The 21,227-nt window shown below is 40.5% G+C and overlaps 1 protein-coding gene across 11 annotated transcripts in view; it reads right to left on the bottom strand.

Moving 5' to 3' along the window:
* PHF21B (PHD finger protein 21B) overlaps positions 1-21,227 on the bottom strand; it is a 206,940-nt gene that overhangs the window by 115,123 nt on the left and 70,590 nt on the right. For 6 of the 11 annotated variants that reach the window (XR_012155497.1, XM_073316272.1, XM_073316281.1 and 3 more), the window contains one exon: positions 9,057-9,116. The exons of the other annotated variants lie outside the window; for them this stretch is intronic. Coding sequence is in view for 5 of the 6 variants with exons in the window: in XM_073316272.1 (XP_073172373.1) it covers positions 9,057-9,116 (60 nt within the window). In the remaining variant the exon portion in view is untranslated. The remainder of the gene's footprint in view (positions 1-9,056; positions 9,117-21,227) is intronic. 11 annotated transcript variants of the gene reach the window in all.

The following is a 21,227-nucleotide window of genomic DNA, read 5'->3' as shown; positions in this document are numbered from 1 at the left end:
GCAAACTTGCTGAGGGTGCAATCCACACCATCCTCCAGATCATTTATGAAGATATTGAACAAAACCGGCCCGAGGACTGACCCTTGGGGCACTCCACTTGATACCAGCTGCCAACTAGACATGGAGCCATTGATCACTACCCGTTGAGCCCGACTATCTAGACAACTTTCTATCCACCTTATAGTCCATTCATCCAGCCCCTACTTCTTTAACTTGCTGGCAAGAATACTGTGGGAGACTGTGTCAAAAGCTTTGCTAACGTCAAGGAACAACACGTCCACTGCTTTCCCCTCATCCACAGAGCCAGTTATCTCATCATAGAAGGCAATTAGATTAGTCAGGCATGACTTGCCCTTGGTGAATCCATGCTGACTGTTCCTGATCACTTTCCTCTTCTCTAAGTGCTTCAAAATTGATTCCTTGAGGACCTGCTCCATGATTTTTCCAGGGACTGAGGTGAGGCTGACTGGCCTGTAGTTCCCAGGATCCTCTTTCTTCCCTTTTTTAAAGATGGGCACTACATTAGCCTTTTTCCAGTCGTCCGGGACTTCCCCCGATCGCCATGAGTTTTCAAAGATAATGGCCAATGGCTCTGCAATCACATCCGCCAACTCCTTTAGCATTCTCGGATGCAGCGCATCCAGCCCCATGGACTTGTGCTCGTCCAGCTTTTCTAAATAGTCCCGTACCACTTCTTTCTCCACAGAGGGCTGGTCACCTCCTCCCCATGCTGTGCTGCCCAGTGCTAGATGAGATGGTCGAGTTCAGGATCCTGACACAAGGAAGAAAGGAGAGCAGCAGAATACGGACCCTGGACTTCAGAAAAGCAGACTTTGACTCCCTCAAGGAACTGATGGGCAGGATGCCCTGGGAGAATAACATGAGGGGGAAAGGAGTCCAGGAGAGCTGGCTGTATTTTAAAGAATCCTTATTGAGGTTACTAGGACAAACCATCCCGATGTGTAGAAAGAATAGTAAATATGGCAGGCGACCAGCGTGGCTTAACAGTGAAATCCTTGCTGATCTTCAACACAAAAAAGAAGCTTACAAGAAGTGGAAGATTCAACAAATGAGCAGGGAAGAGTAGAAAAATATTGCTCGGGCATGCAGGAGTGAAATCAGGAAGGCCAAATCACACCTGGAGTTGCAGCTAGCAAGAGATGTTAAGAGTAACAAGAAGGATTTCTTCAGGTATGTTAGCAACAAGAAGAAAGTCAAGGAAAGTGTGGGCCCCTTACTGAATGAGGGAGGCAACCTAGTGACAGAGGATGTGGAAAAAGCTAATGTACTCAATGCTTTTTTTGCCTCTGTCTTCACGAACAAGGTCAGCTCCCAGACTACTGCACTGGGCAGCACAGCATGGGGAGGAGGTGACCAGCCCTCTGTGGAGAAGATCAAACTTATCTGTCTGACTCGGATTTTATACTGTGCTCATCACCATGGTATCAGAGTGCCTCAGCCTTGGCTAAGAAAGAACTATGTACAGTCTAGCAAGACTTTCAGGATTTAGCCCAATTTATATTCACCTCACTGAACTGGAGCCCCTTCTGGAGCAGATGGCAAAAGCCAGGTATACAGATATAGTTTCACAACAGTGTGAGGAGAAGCAATATGGTCAAGGACCAAACAACCTTCTGTTGCAAAACGTACATGGGATCTTTAACCTTCACGAAGAGGACTTTGTGTTTTTAATACAACATCCAAAGCACCGAAATACAATACTAGAAATAACGAAAGGCAGAGCTACCAAGAGCAGCTTTCATGCTACACCGTTTTAATATATACTCAATTCCAAGGAAACAGGAGCCAAACCACAGAAAAAGCAGTATCTAATGTCCTTCTTAATCTTTCTTTGGAGACCACCAACAATTGTAAAAAAACAGTACCTGATTTTAAAGGGTGTCAGGGCAATACACAGGGTCTAAATCTAGCAAGAAAAAAAAAAGGCAGAGAAGCCTCAAAATGTCATGCCTGCCAAAATATCATATACAATAACATTACAAAACAAGGATCTATACACCAGTGATAAACTATACATAAGTCAAGTTCTTTCTCTCTCTACCTCAGCACTATTCACTAATTTTAAACCTTGTCCCACGAGAAGGTACAAACTTCTTTAATATAGCCCACACTGAACTGTTATTAAGACATGCATCTTGCTACATAAACAGCTCCAAACAACAGCCTCAGAAAGATATTTGTAGTGTTATGTATACAGCCAACTTTTAGTTAATGTTAAGTGGTACTAAATGTTCTGTTCCCTTCCGCTAGTGTATTTTTAGAAGGAACAGCACATTTTACTGGAAATGTATAATGTGTTGAAAGTAAGCTTCAGATTTTTACTTAAGTGTACTAGGGGAAAAAAAGATCCTGGAGTTCTAAATATAGTTGAAAATGCCTTTTGTAGTTTTAGAATCACTGAAAGAACCTACACTGTTTTCCACTGTCGGAATGAATTGATTGGGCATTTTCTCCAAGGAGATCTATAGTAACATTGCCTGTTTCTTCCATTCTTTTTAAGTACTACATAGAACTGCCATCAAGTGAACTTTTCAAAAGCTTTATGTGAAAGAAGATGTTGCTGTGCTACAGCTTCAAAAGAAGAATTGAGTAATCAATGTGTTAATTAAAAGACTTCTTACAGAGAAGCTTTTTTTAAACTGTAAACTCAAGGCCCTTGATTCTGCTATGGAGACCTTTGTGTGCTATTGATGGATTTTTACACTTACCCAAGCGCCACTATGTATCACTCACCCCTTGCCCCTGTATACACTTGCACACGTGCATGCACACACAGACTTGCTTGTTGGTTAATACTGGAATATAACTACTTGAATTTTCTGCCTGATTTTAGCGTAGAACAGTACAAAATGTAACTCCTTGTCCTAGCTAAAAGGTCATGCTGCCCCATTTTTCAATAATTATTTTATACCCACAGAATCTTCTACCTTGAAGACATTTGCTTACCTCCAGTATTTTTTCTTTCCAGTTGTGGTACCTCTTCCAAGATGCTACCAGAAATTATTTTATGATATTCATTTCCATACACAGACCCCTCAAGGACTCTGACACCAAACAAACAACACGCAAGTGAAGGACATCACTATTTCAATGTAAAGTCCATATCCAAAATAAGAGAAACAATTTAAAACTTCACAGAAAGAAGAAGAAAAAAAAATGGTCACTCTAAACTAAGATTCATCCATGCAAGCAAACCAACAGTATATTGACTATTTTTTAAGCCTGTTGGCACTTTTACAGTTAACTTGCTGCATTTGAAATTGAATCAATACTTCTAATTATGTCAATTACAGTCTTATAAATAGAGTGATCTACAATGGAGGTGAAACCAGGATATAACTTGATAATGGATTCTGGATATGCTTTAGCATAGTTTTCAGATCAATATACATCATTTATGTAAATACAAATTGCTCAGAGATTGATTATGAAGTTGAATTTAAATGATTGGTATGTTTTTGTAGCTTGACTAATAAAAAACGACTCTGCACCCTTTTCTTCAAAACTTATAACTAATAGCCTGAACTTCCAATGCTTGAAGAAAGGTAGAGCTTTTTAATGTACACTAGCAAAATTAAATTGTTTTATTATCTTTAAGCTTATTGACGTAATCTAAGGTGTCCACGGTCTTTCAATATTTCCATCCATCTACAAAAGTACTTGGCGTATCAAGTGTATAGGTTAGTTTCCAACATGCACAGAAAGACAATCCTGTTTTGAAGGACACGCTGTAGCGTTGCTCTTTTAAAATCTAAAAGCCCAAATCTGCTCTTATTAATGTCAATGGCCAAACCCCCATTGACTTCACTGGGATCTCCCAGGAACCGCAGCTGCAAAAGGAGCAGAACTTGGGGCTGTCGGGCGGCCCCACACCAGCAGCTCCACTGGCACAGCTCTACCGCTCCCAGCCCGGCCCTTTCACGCAGCTGCATCTCCTGAGTCCTTGTTCCTTGAGGTCTGTACACCAGAAGTCTGGCGCAGTGAGAGGAGGACAGACCCCCCTCCCTCGGCAATGTGGGATGGATGTGGATCATGGGGAGGGAACAGGGAGAGTGCGAGGCGGGGAGGAGTCATGTGGGTGGTCACCTGGGGAGGTCACATGCTCCGCCTTTTTGTCCCTCCCCTAGTGCTTTTTATGCTGTGCCTTTTAGATTATATATAGGGGGACTGACTGACCATGTGATTTCAGTCCCAGGAGACCCACCTTTTGGAAGCTCTATACTCCATTCAGGAATGCTACAGTTGGGACTGAGCAGTCACATACTATATTTTGGGGCATATTCACATGTACCTGTGGGTGCTGACAGCTTCTGTGGCTGTACATAGAATTTGAAACCTGGATCGATCCCATGGTCCGATTCCAGAGATAGCCTTATGGTGAAACACTTGGCTTGACTTAATTATTTCCACACCATATAGACTAATCTGCGTACTTAGATTCCGCTGGTGAGTTCCTAACTAACATTACTTGACTGCAGAATTTCTAATTACAAGTATTACCATTTCTAATCTTCTGCAGCTCCGCCTGCTGTGTCTGCATCCGAGTCATCACATTACAAGGTCCTCTATTGTCTTACTGCATTTTTCTCAGGCCTTCCAATGTTAATAAACCAGAATAATAAAAAACTAGGATAACAGCAAGTCTAATCAGGATGAAAGTACATTTTAGTTTTAGGCTCTCTAATAATGGGGGACAACTGCAAGCTAATACAAGCTTAACAGAAGCAGACTTAACAGAGAAGACTGAGACTTCCTGATCAAGCTACAAAGAACTTGCACTGAAGTGAGAGATGCAAGAAATAAACACCAATGCAATCAGTTGCAGAAAGATTGAGATCGTTTAAGGATTTGGACTAAACACAGCTACTGGAGTTCAGCACAAATAAATACAAAATAAGAGAAGGAGCAAAGAATTTGAAGAGTGAATATCAGGTAAATGGAAAGGTGAGATAGAACAGAAAGCAGAAAACAGATCTCAGAGTTGTGACACAAAATAAACAATCCCTAACACTATCAACCAAATGTTGAAATGCAGTGAGGAAAGGAAATAGAACACCAGTACAAGTGTATAGAGTAAATTTATGGAGGTGATATTAATATTATACTATTAGGCACTGGTTAGACATCACCTAGTGACTTGTCAGTGTTCTCCTTAGAACAAACAGGTCAAGCCACTTTGCTCCTTTTCACTCGGCAATCTGCTTTCATTATTTCTCAGTGTCTGCTCTAAAATAAGCTACACAGTGGCCACTGGCCATCTTTAAATCTACAAAGCTTAAAATCTCAGCAGTGGTGAAGAAAGCAGCAGAAAATTATAGCTCACATGAGAGAAGTACAGGATCAAGAGAAAAGTTTAATTTGTCTGTGCTGGGTAGTGAATTTGGAGAGCAAAAATTATTGTGTGTACAGAGACAGGCATAACAACCTCTCAGTTTACACCCATGAACCTGACTATACACAGCACTGGTCAAAACCCTCTGTGAAAAGAGATATACCAATGAAATCAGTCTTCTGAATGGAGAAGAGGAGATTTTGTAGGGATGGGAAAAAACTGGCCAAATTCTCTATCATAGCCAAAAACTGGAAATGCCTGTGTCCTCTGATAAAGGCTATGGGGCCAACATTCAGGGAACCATCTGCTCACTTAGTGCCTCATCAATGTAGCAGGGCAACGTGCACAGCAATACTAGTTCCATCTTAAATCCATGGTAGGACTCACATACAAGGTGTACTCACTCTATCAGATCAAGTTGTGGGGCCAAAACTTCCTACCTTTAACATCAAATCAAAACACAATAACACCACTTTCCCGATCCCATCTCAGTTCATAATGAATGTAGTACCCAGTCTGTGGGTTCATACTGGAGTTGCAGCCTCACCCACTGAGTCTCAATTATATATGTAAAGTCAGAGGCCTCATCCTTAATGAAATTATGGATGGTGATGGTTTTGTGAACCATTGAACTTGCAGTCAATAGCATGAACCATACAGCAGCACTCAGACAACTGTAACTCTATCCTATAGTGACACCAATGGGGGGGAAGAGGACCTGGAAAAAAAAATCTAATGTGTCTTTAAAATTCAGTTTAAACTAATCTAACACTGCAAATATTATTATGCTTAACTGTAACATTACAGCATGATGTCACTGTAGGAAGAAGTTAAATTATGGAAATGCACAGTTAAGGCACCCAAATAAACTTAACTTGATTGGAACTTTTAAAAGGTTACCCTGAACTCTGAATTTCCTGGATTTAGAATGCTTGTTTGGGGATAATTACAACATCCTTGTAATTGATAATGTCTTCTGCAGTTTCCACGGTATGCATCCGACGAAGTGAGCTGTAGCTCACGAAAGCTCATGCTCAAATAAATTGGTTAGTCTCTAAGGTGCCACAAGTACTACTTTTCTTTTTGCGAATACAGACTAACACGGCTGTTACTCTGAAACATCCCTGTGATGATTTTTACCTCAAATTACTCATACATATACTCTACCTTAAATCCATCTTAACATACTGTTTGTCTGGGAATAGTAAGAGAGAGTCAGTTGAAAATGTTCCAAAACTTTTCAAAATTTTAGTGAAAAAATGGCGAAAATTTTTTCCCCTCCCCATCTCCCTCACACTCTAATGCTAATAATCATTATACTCATAATTATTATCTAATTTTGTCCCTAAGATCCCATCAAAGAGAGAATTAACTCTTCAACATATCCTATTTCTTCCCTGTGATTATGACACTAATAAAAATACAGAATAACATATTCCATCTCACTCAGACAAAGGGAGCACAGAGACTGCAAAAAAACCAAACAAATAAATACACAGTTGTTTAAAACCATTCTTTAGAAATAATTATGACAAATCTCTCCGCAAGTAAGCTTGATTTTTCACCCGGCACCTTGATTGCACATTATGCCGTGTGGAGTTTTGCTTTCTGCTCACCAATTGTAACCTCTGTGCCTCATGAATGCCACTGTTTAACATTCAAACTGCTTTGTCTCTTCCTGATATATGCCTCTTCCTCCCTGCCTTTCCTTTCCCTTTTCCTGTCATCCTTTGTTCTGCCCCTGATAAAGGCCTCTGCATACTGAAACCCAGTGGGACATGACTGGAGGCAATAAGTATGGCAGTAAAGCAGCAGGGTTTCTACGTAGTAAAGTCTTGCAGCATATACTGCTTACCCAGGTGTCACTTAGATGGGCTTTGAGAATTCCTGTCTCCTGCTCTTTCCTCCCTGAAGAGTGAGACACCTGTCTCAAATGCATTTCTTGGAACTTGTACATGGCTTCTTTGGCCTGAATTCTCATTGATACTAAGGCCATTTGCACCACTCTAACAGTAGAAAGGGGCCTTAAAGTATATTTATGCCCACTGTAAGGCTTCTTTACTGCCATACTGCCATATATGGGGCCTTAGTATAAATTACAGTCATGCCCTTTGTCATTTAACTTTGTCAATACCCAATTTAACAAATAATGCTAGAAGCAGCACTACATTATCTTAAAACCTTGATGGTCTGGTTATGTGTGCTTCATAGGAAGTACCAAAATGATAATAAAACAACAATAACAAACTTTACGATATTATGGTGATTTTCTTCCTAGTATTTCAAAGTTTTTCACAAATATTAATGAATTATGTCTCACAACACCCCATTAGAGGTATACAAGTATTAATTTATTATTATTAATATTTCCATATTGCAGATAAAGAAACTGGGCAAGGAACAATCGAGGGCCTGATTCTGTAAGGTAATGAGTACCGTTTGCAAACCACTAAGCAATCTAACTCCCACTGAAGTGGACGAGAGTTGAGGGAACTCAGCAGCTTACATATACTTCCCACATGATCAGGCTCAAAATGACTTGCCTAAGGTCAAACAAGAAGTCAGTGGCAGGACAGAAACAGGCTATGTACAAAGTTTACTAAAAATATATATATATATATATGATACATACAGTAATGTGAAACTGCAATATATAAATTCCTCATTCAATTAAAAGCAAAACTGCACTCAAGATACAGCACTGGATTGCTTGGCTCAACCATTCTGACTTGGAGTACACATAACTCTTTAAAGTTCAGTTAGAGATAAATTATGCCAGTATATTGCTCTCCTGATTAACACAAATGGTCAGAAAAGATAATTAATCATACAAAGCCCTATTCAGGTCTCATCTCATCTCTTGCTCACTGACCATAAACAATTTTTCAGGTAACTTCCACCCCCACACTAAAAAGAGAGCATTAGCTGAACTGAATTCTGTAGTAGTTTTCCTACTGTATATATAATGGTAGTTAAAATAAAACTGATTTCAGACTCTGTGTACTTAGAGAGATCAGCATGTGAATTACAGCCCAATTCCATTCCCACTGAACTCAATAGCAAAACTCCTATTAATAGCAGTGGGAGCACAAACAGGTCCACTATTAGAAAATGAGGGCCAGATCCTCAGCTGGAGTAAATGGTGTAGCTCCACTGACATCAAAGGACCTATGCCGATTTATACTAGCTGAGTACCCAGCCCAGGATGATTTACCTCATATGCTCAAAATTAGCACTGTTGTACTTTAAACCTCTTGTAAAAAAATTTCTGAAATAATTTTTAAAATGCTATTCCTAGTTCCGCCCCGCTGCCTTAAAATGTGTGGCTCAGTTGTCTGCAATGCTTTAAAAATCTCAACATTAGCCTTTAGTATTTTGTGTAGATAATAAAAAAAGGCAAAAATGCAATAGCACTCCAATCTAACCTCCTTTTTTCCCCTCCCTAAAATCTCCAAAAGCTACACACTTTAATTTCCTGTAGTTAAATCTGAACATCTAATTAAAAATGTGTTAGCACCCATAAGACTGATGCATATTGAGAAAAAAGGAGAGTGGACTGGCTTGTCTGCAATTGGCACTTTTATCATAAGGCATTTAAAAAGCCTGACAGCTAATGCTCTTTACCAAGGAAATGCAAACTACTTACCTCCAAAGGAAATTATAATAGTTAATGAGATTTGGTTTGGTTTGTGCATCATATTACCTGCTTTTCAGAGAGAATGATGCAGCCTTCTATAGAAGCAGATACGACTTTAGGTGGGAACTGAAAAGGATAGATTTGAACATAAGATTTATCTCAAAGTACGTGTCCTTGTTTATATACTCTGTCATTTTTCATATCCACCTTTAACCATTATACCTCCTTAGCAATAGAAGTCAGGTTCTTAATTATCTGGAATTTTTCATTTTAACGAAGGGAAACAAAGATCTTCATGAACATGCTCACATCTATAACTTATTTACAATGTGTTCTCAGAGTTACAATAACTCAGGGCGCTAAAGGTGGAAGTCACAACACACTAGCTACAGTATTAATGCTTTGAAAGATTACTAGCCAAACAAGAATTTTTATTAGTCAGCCTTTCGTGTTATATGTGCTCTGCAGGGACTTTGAAAGACCAGAGCTTACTGCATTTTCTGACAATTTTACTAACTAGCCTAGGATATTATTATATTAGATGGTGATTTACTAGTTCTATTCAGTCCTGACACTAAAGATGTTTTATGTAAAATTAGGTCTTAAAACAAAGATTCTCTTCCCAAGAGGGGAAAAAATAAAAACAAACAAAACTGTTCTACATTTAGGCTACAGAAGTGAACATCTGCAGGATCTGAACAAGAAAGCTGTTAACTGTCCAGTCCCGTTATGCAAGAACCAATTCATGTTCACATAAATCTCATCTGAAGACAAACTGCATTTGATGACAACCTGTGTAATGTTTATGTACCTAAAAGTTCTCCCATTGAAGATCTTAATGTTACATCAGAATCTCAGTGCCACTTCTTTATGTAAAAAGGAGAGTTATTTACCCATCAGCTGTACTCTCTGGAAGGTCACATCAAGTAATGATCCACATGCCTGGCTCTTGAGGTCTCCAGTGAGTGACAACAGGAGAGCAATTCATAGCTTGATTAGTAAAGATTCTTGCCTCAAGGCAAAACTATTAGGTGCACAGGCCTCAGGAGCACAGTATAAAACCTGCATCTTTTCCCATGTAAGCCTGGTTCTAAGTATTACAATAAACCAAGGGCCTAATGCAGCTCCCATTGAAATCTATGGCAGAACTCCTGCTGACAACCGTGACATTTGTGATCTGGCTCAAACTCTCAAAGGAGATCAGACGGGAAAATAAGTCTATTTTCAGTACATTCTATTTAAAAATAAGTAACTCCTTTTAAGTGAGAAATTCCAAGCTGAAATTGATAAAAGTTCTCTCATTCAGAATGATTGTATCTGAGAGTTCTCCTGTAACCACATCCACCCGAGGAGGAAACTAGATCTGTCTCACCCTGTTGTTGTAGCCATGTTGGTCCCAGAATATTAGAAAGAGAAAGTAGGTGAGGTAATATCTTTTATTAGACCAACTTCTGTTGGTGACAGAGACAAGCTTTCCAGCTTACACAGAGCTCTTCTCCAGGTCTGGGAAATGTACTTGGAGTGTCACAGCTAAATATGCTAAACACTGTTCCCCCTTGTATTTAGCTGTGACACTAGGAGTACCTTTCCCAGACCTGAAGAAGAGCTCTGTGTAAGCTGGAAAGCTTGTCTCTCTCTCTCACCAACACAAGTTGGTCCAATAAAAGATATTACTTCACCCATCCTGTCTCTCTAATCACTCTGGAGAAGTCTACTAAAATCATGGAATCTCTGTAATTTATAAATAATTTCTATAAGTGACGGAAGCATGTGACTACTGTCACTGCACTACTTAACCCTTTTCTTAAATAAAATGCTGATGCGTCTAGTTCAGCTGATGGCCACTTGATTCAGGTTCTCTCTTATCAAAGAAAATCGGGTTCAATAGTTTATGAAGTCTTGAAATCACTGAGATGATGCATTTGAGAGTGTCTGGAAAGGTATCCTTCTTCTTTCTGTATTAAGGTTTAAAAAGGAGGGTCTCATTGGACATTGTATAATTTCAAATTTTGAGTGATGGCTAGCTGACACTAGATGTCTGACCCTGCTCTTATTCCCTGGTTGCTGATGTAAAACACTGCTGCCAGATTGCTTGTATAATGTGATCTTGGTTGAATACTGAATTTCTCAAGGTCTAAAAACCCCGCCGTCTCCAGGGTATTTTGGTGTAGGCACCTACAAGACGAAACACAGTGAGTGTAGATGTCTTGCACCTGCCTCTTGCATCTTAAAACAAGATTAGACACACCTCTTGTTATGACAGACTGAGGATGAGAAGTTTGGAAATCTGCTCTAATCAGACTGAATTCAGATTCATACAAACCAGTCAGACTCAAAGGGGTGAACCTAAGATTGTAGACACTTCATAACCCTTTAAGACTTTTTTGTGCAGGGTGGAGCCATTGGCACAAAAACAGTTAATGGACCAGATCCTTAGCTGACCTAAATCAGCACAGTTCCATTAAAGTACACCCAGTTATACCTGCTGAGGAACTATACCAATTTACACGATCTAACGAGCTAGTTCAATATTTTCAGATCCAAACATCTTTTAAGTGCTCTTCCCCAGTACCTGCTGGTTCTGTTTTATTTTCCTGACCAAGGTCATCTTCTGTTGGATTCTGATGAGAAAAAGTGAGACTGCGAGTAATTTACAATGAACCCAAAAGGCTTGTCTATACATAAAAATTGCACCAGTGTAACTAAATCAGTTACTAAATCATGTTAGTTGAACTGGTGCAGCTCCCTGGCAAGGATACTCTTCAGCTGGTTTAAGAGCAGCTAGTACCATGATAGCTTAATTCAGTTTTAAGAATGCCCACCCAAGGAGGTTGCAATGATTTTATAAATTGATGTAGAAATCAATTTAGTTAAACTAGTACTACTAGTGTGTGCGGGCCAGGCTTTAGAGCCCAGCACAAAATTCAAAACATTATTGTGGTGAATATAAGCATGAAAAGAAAAACTGTAAGTAAAACAAACTTTTAGCTTTACTTGCAGATGGTAAATTTGCAAGAAAAAAATACCAATGTTTTGGATGCATTCGGCTTTTGTCACGGAGCCTAACATGCCACTAGTGTCTAAAATTCAGACTTTGTTATAATCATGGTAATATAAATGAAGTTTAGAATGAATACACACTATTATCTGTATGGGGTAGGTGTGAAAATTAATTACAGCTACATAATATTTCAACATGAGATGAAGAGTATGGAACTTCACTTTCTGTATGCGGCCTTCCTTTTTCTTTCCTTACATTTTATGTTTTGGATCAAACAATGTTTGTGAGAGACTGAATATTTATTCTTGATTGGTTAAGGACTTTAAATGTACAACCTAGAGCCCATTTCAATGCCTTGGAAATAAACAGATCATTTATATGCCACATCCATTCCAGTGTTCTTGATCAGCTAATTACATATGAAACCTGTGTATATCTTAAAGATAAATATATTTTAAGCAATTCTGAACACATACAGTACTAACTCCAGATCAAAAGGCAGGAAGGACTCTGTGTCCTGATATGAGAGACAGTCCCCCTAGTGACAGTGGCCTGAGTATGAAAATGGGTCAAATGCCTTTTGATGTGGGGAAGATTGGGAAATAGCCAGAATAAAACCCTTTTTTTTTGTCCTTTGGTAGCAGAAATGTAATCATGAAGTCTTCTAAGAGAGAGATGATGTTTTGGTTGAAGTGCTACCTCACCTTCCAGAGGCCTGAAAAATCATTTAATGCTAGGCAATACGGGGTGAGAGTGGAAAAGCTAATTTTGTACCTCTTTTTCCACAATCTATAGGAAGCACCTGGCAGTGGTGATCACAGGCCACTGAAGTGTAAATGTCACTTGAATAGCCTAGACAGATGGGGTGTTTTTTCAGGTAAAGATTAGGATATTGGCTATATGTTCTGGGGGGAGGGGAAATAAGATTTTTCATACATGGTAGGCAATATCTTATGACTCTCAGCAGCATGGGGATAGGAAGCTCTTCTCCTTGTTCAGGATGGCCACATCTCTTGAAGCCATCTATTTGATCCCTGCAGCCTTATGTGCAAGAGCAGGGAACTCTTAGTGAGCTGGCAGAGAGTCTTAAAGGTGAACAATTATTCACATTAATTATGCTATCTCTCACCTTATCTGTAACAAGATTCCTTCCAGTGCAAAGAAGGTCATGGTGCTATTCCCTTAGTCATGCATTCTTCCCAGCACTAATCCCAGTAGCAACAAACCTTATTGCTGTCATGTGTATCAAATGCTTGTGATACTTGGCAGTCTCCATATCTTTCACAGTTCTGTTTAGAACCCAATTAATTAGTTAGCAAAACACTCTGAAGATTAAAAGAACAACAACATAAAAGTTATGTACTATTGTTATTCATTATTATTGCTTCCTTCCCTTTGTCCTATAAGACAAATTTCAGCACACACCTAGATCTTGATCTACAAACTCAAATTATAGTTGGCCTATCGTATTCAGCAATATGAGTGGGGCACAAGATTTGTGGATGGTCATATTTAATTTCTGTCATCACACTGTCTTGAAATGAGTGAGATTATTACAAAACAGGCAGAATATTTCAATGACATATCAAAGAGCTAAGAATTATTATGTTTATTGTTTGCTTGCTGGACTGAGAATAAAGATGTAGCCAAATCTCTTCAGCAGCTATCCAGGGCAGGGGCGCATGAAGTTTCCAAGCGTAGGTACCTGTCAAAGCACTATACCACTCTTTTACTGTCCATAGAGCCTCCAAAAGCAAAGCAGTCATCCTTGTAACAAACTGGGCTGGGGAAACTGGGGATTAGCTAGGGAAAGCAAATACAGATCCTGCGACACAGAAAAGGAGGGAGAGGCGCAGAAAGTAGAGACGAGAAAGAGAAATGAGGGAACTCCAAGAGGAGCACAGAGGAATTCATGGGGAAGAAAGAGAAATGGGAGAAGCAGCCTCCAAGCCACAGGCAAAATGTTGCCAGGTCCTCTTCTTGCTCCGTGAGGGAGTCCCTGATGAAGGCATTCCAGAGAAGAGAAGCTGAACATCACGTTCGGACACCAAACCCACACCTTCTTTGCCCTCAAAATCTAAGCTTGACTCATTAGCACCGGCACAGGCAAATGTAAATTACCCCTAGAGGTGCCAGCCAGCCCCTTGCATCCCAGAGAGCATTCACCCCAAGCAAAGGCAGGTAGCTTCCCCCCACCCTAATTCAGATTTTCCTCTGATGGGGCGGAACCACTGATGGAGGGTGACATCAGAGCTATGCTGGTGGGATCTGATAAGGAGTGGCACAGAATCAGTGCATCTGCAGCCAATCTAGCCACAACTTGCTCCTAGCCAACAATGCACCCTCCCCAATAGAAAGGAAATTACAGTTGCCCTGTGATGCATCATCATCCCTATTCCCTGACAGACCTCCGTCCACTTGCTACCTGTGCCAACACTTAGGCCAGCAGAAGCCAGCATAAACCCAGGGTGACTGTCACACAGAGCTTTATGTGCATGAGAATTACACTGAAGTTCTAGAGCTTCTTGTGATAGGATTTCATGCACTGATTACTTTAAACACAGAATTTTCTCCAAGTTGAGAAATCTCTTCCATGACTTCTGGCCTTAATTTGAAGTGTCTTGAAAGAAAGAATTCAAGGAAGCCTTTCCTCCTTGCAAAGTGAACAGCTTATCCAAAAGTATGAGAGCAACATTCCTGTGCTCTGTGCTAACAACCTAGATTTGAGCTCCTACAACTAGTCTGGCACAGATGTTGGAGACTTTCAATATGTGGCTTCCTTCTGGGCAACCCTCGTGGCCTGAGGCAGGCCTGCAGACAGCCCCTCACCTCAGTTTTCCCTTCTGATTCCTCAAAAACTCCACATAGGAGTTTTTTTCTTCTCCAATAATGCTCCTTCTCCTGGGTACTAATTTATTGACAGAAAAAAGAGAAAAAAACCCTCAGCCCCAGGGCTTCTCTTCTCCCCCAAGTCTGCTGTCTGCATCACTTCCCTGCATTGGCAGGCCACTCTCAGAACTACCTGGCTGGACTCTCTTCTTACTTCTGCAGATTCTGCTCTATTTCCATCCAAAAACAGTTCAAAATGAGGAGACGAAGTCCAGGCATCTACCCTCTTATAAAGTCTCCTTAGGCCTTTCCTGCCTTGTAATCTCAGTACCAGGACTCTCTGCTGGAGCCTACTCTCTCCGAGCAGCCTCTGAGCTCCCTGAGCATTTCCCTCCTTGCTTTCTGCTGCTCTTTATGGGTGAACCAGGCGATCACTGTTGAGGTGTGCCTTCTGAGTAATCAGGGCTGGCTGGCCCCAGGACTGTAGCCCGTATGGAACAAGCCACCCTGTTATGGCTCTAAACAACCTCACTGATCTTGAATGGGTGAAAAAAGACAATCCAAAAGAAAAAAAGACCCAAACTAGAGGTCTGAAACACAGACACCAGCGTTAACAGTAAGAAGTAAGAAATATTATACTAATATTATAACGTGCTGACTGCTACCATGTAAGCAAAAGATGTGATTAGCTGCAAACAGGTAGGATTGCTCTTGCTGAGATCATTTATAAAAAAAGAGCTGATGAATACATAAAGTTTAGTATTCAGCCCCCTAATGACTGTACACACGATGCACGTCAAGCTTGCCTCAAGGCAAAAGTCTTACTATTTGAGCTATAAATCATTCCCCTGATGCCACACACTGACCCAAGGGTGTGGAAATACACTGTAGGCAGTTCTTGCCTGCCTCTAAGTTGATTCACAATTAAAGTTTAGCAGAGTTGTAGTCTCTGGTACTCCAGAGCTACCTCTTTCAAGTCAGATGGAAATCAGTGTTCCAAATGAATTTTTTTAAAGGAATCTGTTAAAACTCAGTCCTTGGTGGGAGGAACATTCTGCACCATTAAATTCAAATGTCTTAAGCAGCTCCATGCAACATGTATGAAATCCAGAGTTCTATCTGCATGAAGCTACAGAGGCAGACATTTAAAGGACTATTTTGTTCAATTACAACTGAAGGGCAATTCCTTAACAACAAGCACTTACGGATTTGTTGTTTAGAGATGCATCTGTCTTTGGTCATTGGAAGCAGAAGTCCCTCTGCCAGAATACGTTTGGTAAATCTCTTTGCAGGCTGCCATTTTGTGAGTAAGGAGTATACAGCCCCCTCAGTCACCCCTCCCTAAAACCATTTGTATAACCTGCCAGCTGTTCCTTTCTCTGACTCTTCTCCCAATTATCCTTTAGGAAAGAGTTGAAAGGGGAAGGGGGGAGGGGGAATAAAAAAGCATTCCCCTGACAATTCTGGCAGCCATCTTTGTTCTGGTGGAGAAATGGATTGTCAACAAATCATGCCTTCCATGGGAGTGCCTGGCGCAGCAGTGATTAGGGCAATAATGCACTAGGACAGGCTTCTTGCTAATGTGTGCTCTGGACTGCTACACTTAATATCTTCTATTTTCTCTCATTCATTCATTCTAGAACCTGTCATAATGTCAGAGAATCTTTCTTCCAAGAGGAGGAGGAGGAGGGCTAAGGGCATGGGGCTGCAGGAGGAGCAAACCTCAGCAAACAAGCTTTACATAATGAATATATGTAAAGTAATGCCCATAATTACATTAACATTAAAAGGCCTCCTAAAAGCAGAAGATTTTATAAGGGCAATTTTTCTTGTGCCTCCTTAGTGGACGCTGGTGGCTTTTCTTCTCCCCCTTTAACTAGCGATAGTTCGCTTTTTATTCACTTTCTAAACATTTTCATTGCTCTCAATGTGTTTCTTCAACAAGAAATTTCTTACGGGAGGAAAAATGGGGTGGGGGGGAGAGGCGGTATTTTATTTTCATGAATAATTCTCAATGGAGATTCACCTCCTTAGAAATCTAACCTTAGATTTAAAAAGCTGCAAGAAAAAAACATAACTAATCAGTCACATTTTTCCTACATCTTAAAAAAATATGGGGCCCAATCCTGCAGCCCTTTCACAAGAGTAGTTCCATTGATGCCTATGGCAATACACTCAAGGATCAGAACTCTGAACTTACTTCCCATTTAAAGCTGCATCCTGCAATAATATGAGCACCCACGACTGCCATTAAAGCCAATGGGAATTGAGTGGACATGATGCTATAAAGGAGATGCTCAGCACCTCACAGGATCAGGATTTTTAATTTAGCAACTTGCTACCCTCTTACCAGTGTGAGGGTCTGATTCTCTACTCCATTACACTAGTACTGTGCCAGTGTAACTCCGTTGATTTTAATGGCGTGTTACCCCTGTTTTACACCAGTGTAACAGAGCTAAGAAGCAGGCCTGGAATATCTAATCAACAAGTTGCTATACTTCAAGAATCTTTTTATTTATATTTTTGTCCTGAGGCATCATCATGTATCATAAAAACTGTTCAACACAGAGGATCTTCCAAGCAGACTTTTAAACTAGCATTATAGTCATCATTCCAGTAACCACCTCTCCAAAAACAAAGGAAAAAGGCAGTGCTCCAGGATAGGGAGAGTCTTTGGAATTTTGATCCGAGCGTCAAGATCCATGGGTGTTTCTATGTCACAGATACAGAAAGACTTTGTTTATTTTAACAAATATTAATTCAGAGACCACTTAACTTCCCCAGTAGAAAATAAGAACAGAAAAGCATCTTTATCATCATCCAGTTCACATTGTACAGAGGGAACTATATGAATAATGATCCATCCAAGACCCTGCAAGAACAGTTGGTCTTGTGGTTAAGGCTGGAACTCAAGAGATCTAGGTTCAATTCCAATCTTTGTGACAGATTTTTTGTGCAATCTGGATTAAGGACCAGTTCCTCGGTTCCCTGTGTATAAAATGAAGATATTACTATTTCCTTTCTCGCACCTTTTGTCTGCCTTGTGTAAGGTCTTCAGGACATGGACTGGATTCTTACTATGTGTGCATGATCTTAACTGGGGCCTCTTGGTGCTACTGTAATGTAAATGATCATTATTCCAAGCCTATGACCCCATTAGAATGAACCCATCTCGGTGGTTCCAGATGGTCAAAAACTTAAAAAAAAAATTATGACAGCTTTTGGGGTTTTTTTATAAATGTGTTTTCCAATTTTCACAAAAATGCTTGCAGTTTTTCAACCAGGATTCAATATTCTGATGAACATTTTTCACAGAAAATTACAATATCTGTTTTCACAAAATATTGTCTGCCTTGATTGACCAGCTATATTCAAATGTCTCTAGAGTAATTGAGGACTTTAAAAAGAAAATAGAATTAGGACATTTCTGATGTGTCAGGCTCTATATAACAGCACCTAGGATCAAGACAAAAACATGACAATGAAATCTTTCAATATTTTAGCTGTCTTTTCTTCTCTCTCTCTCTCTGACATTCCTTCTCAACACCCCCAGCATATACATCTCATGAAGTTTTACTACTGATTTTTGAACAGAAGTATGCGTGTTGTTTGAGATTCAAATCTCAGTTTTTCTCAAGACATCCAAAAATGTTAAAAAAATTTTTTAAAAACCTCAACTCATAGAAACATGGGACAGATGTTTGGCTGGTGTAAAACAGGATAATTTCATTGTCTTCCAAAGAGCTACATCAATTTCCACCAGCTCAATATTTGGCCCAGGGTTTTAAATTAGGTTCTCTAGATATTAAACGTGTATTCACAAAAACAGAGACTCCAGAACTAGTTAAGGATTATATTCGTCCTTGCTTTTATCTGTCGAACTGTTTACAGATAAGCAGTGCATGTTTCCTTAGCACTGCTGCAACCGCTGCAGTTAAAATCCTAAAACCTGCTTAGGTCTCAAGTTATTACTTTCTGGCACGAATGTATGAAAGGGGCTGGAATATTAATCTCTTTAAATAGGTCTCCTAGGAATTGTCCTCTATAGGATGCATTTTGTGGAATTTGATAATCCCTAGCATTTTTCAGCTTTTCACAAAGCATCATTCTTAAATTCTGTCATATTGTGTTTTGGTTTTAGCACATTCAGAAAGGACTGAAAGCTGGTTCTACCCATACCTGGAAGTATAAATGTTTTCTCTTAAGTTCTGAACTGAAATAAGGGCATGATTTTCAAAAACAGGACTCTGAAGGAATGTTTTCCATAGTTTGGCACCTGGGTGCTCAGCATTTTTGAAAATCAGTACATTAGTTTTCAGCTCCTACTTTTGAAATTCCTATCTTTGCTTGCTTGTTTTATCTCATCATTGGTTCTCCTATTGGCCCCCATCACTATAGTATCTCAGTACCTTCCACAAAGAAAAGTAACAACAATCTCTCTCATTGCCAGGAACACAAAACTCCACATGCTCCGCTACAAAATCCTGGACTGAAAGACACGCAAATTAGGGAGATGCCTGTAATTCATAGATTTCAAGGTCTGGAGGGACCACTTGTGATCATCTAGTCAGACTTCCTGCATAACACAGGCCAGAAAACTTTACCCAGTAATTTCCACATTAAGCCCATAACTTTTGTTTTGAGCTACAGCATCGCTTTTAGAAAGACATCCAGACTTGATTTAGGGGCACTGACACTGATCACATGTGTTTTCTACCACATATTTAGGCAGAAATACAGGTCCCTACTTCCACTGTTCACAATCACTGGCCTTCCATAAACTAATTCATATTAACCACATGGAATAATCAAAGAGATTCTGATGCTTGATCCTGCAGTCCTGACTCAAGCTAAAGGATTTGAAGGGGAATTTTGTCCAAGTACAGAGCATTAATGGAAATTTTGCCTGAACTGACCATTGGAACATTTTGTTTTAACAATACTTCTATACGTTCATCTGCGTTACAACTCTGGTAGTTTAAAACCAGCAGTAAGGAAGAGAACTGGTCATTATCACTTTCAGCAATTCACATCTTTCAAGCAAATAATGAACCTGACCATCCTTGCTTTATGCTAATGAAGACAGCAAATGTATTTCATTGTGTTCTAATCATATGATAATTTCAGATATTTTAATGCTTTTTTCATTTTCACTTTCATTTCCTTTTAACTCATCTAATTTATTAATTAATCAGATGTCTTGAAACATAATCCAGGCATGGCGTATTTCTTTTAATGAAAGTAAAAAAACTGAATGTTTTCTGGAGGGAATGCTTCTCAAATACAGCAGGTCTTGCCCTGGGGAATTGCCCAATAATTTAGAGCAATATAATACATAAGAGCAGCCATTCCTCACTGATGAGTAATTTTGTTCATCGATATTTTCTCCCCATGTGCAAGTTCTTCTCCAGTAAAGGCAGAAGGCCAAGTCCCGAACTCTTTACATAGGCCTGGTCTATACTACAGAGTAAGCTCAACATAAGGCAGCTTATGTCAACCTAACTCTGGAAGCGTCTACACTATAGCGTTGCTCCCACTGATGTAAGTCGCCCACTATACTTACCTGTTCTGACACCACGCTGCACCTCGAAAGTGGCCAGCAGCAGGTCCGGCTCCTAGGCGGCGGGGACTACTGGGCTCCGTGCACTGCCTCTGCCCTGAGCACCAGCTCCACACTCTCACTGGCCAGGAAAGAGCTGGGGGGGGGGGGCAGTGCCTGAATGTGAGAGCCGCACGGAGACGCTTGCGCGCCTCCACCTAGGATCCCGGCCTGCTGCTGGCTGCTTCTGCGGTGCCAGGACAGGTAGGAAGCCTGCCTTAGCACCCCTGCTGCTCCGCTGACCGGGAGCCACCCAAGGTAAATCCGTGTCCCAACCCCCTGTCCCAGTCCTGACCCCCCCCCCAAGCCTGGAACCTCTTCCTGCACCCCAAACCCCTCATCCTTGGCCCCACCCCAGAGCCTGTATCCCCAGCCCAGGGCCCTGACCCCTTCCCACAGCCCAACCCCCTGCCCCAGACCAGAGCCCCCTCCCACACCCTAAACCCCTCATTTCCAGCCCCACCCTGCAGCCCTCACCCCAACCCTCTGCCCCAGCCGTGAGCCCCTCCCACACCCCAAATCCCTCATTCCCAGCTTTGTTGGATCATGAGCATCAACAATTTTCTTCAACTGGTTTACCAGAAAAAAAGTTTGAAAAGCACTATGTTAGAACACAAAAACAACAAGGAGTCCGATGGCACCTTAGAACACTGATCCTAAAACACTGATCCTCCTCTTTTGCTTAGTTGATCCTTCCTAAATTGGTTATAACCCTTTGTTTATAACATCCCAATCAAGTGAATCATTGGCAAGAGGTTTCAGTAATACCAACTAGATCAAATTTATGCTCAGAAATGAGCAAATTGCA

This window comes from Lepidochelys kempii, chromosome 1 (genome assembly GCF_965140265.1).
Source record: "Lepidochelys kempii isolate rLepKem1 chromosome 1, rLepKem1.hap2, whole genome shotgun sequence".
In the NCBI taxonomy this organism is placed as follows: domain Eukaryota; kingdom Metazoa; phylum Chordata; order Testudines; family Cheloniidae; genus Lepidochelys; species Lepidochelys kempii.
This window is presented reverse-complemented; position numbering and strand designations above follow the sequence as displayed.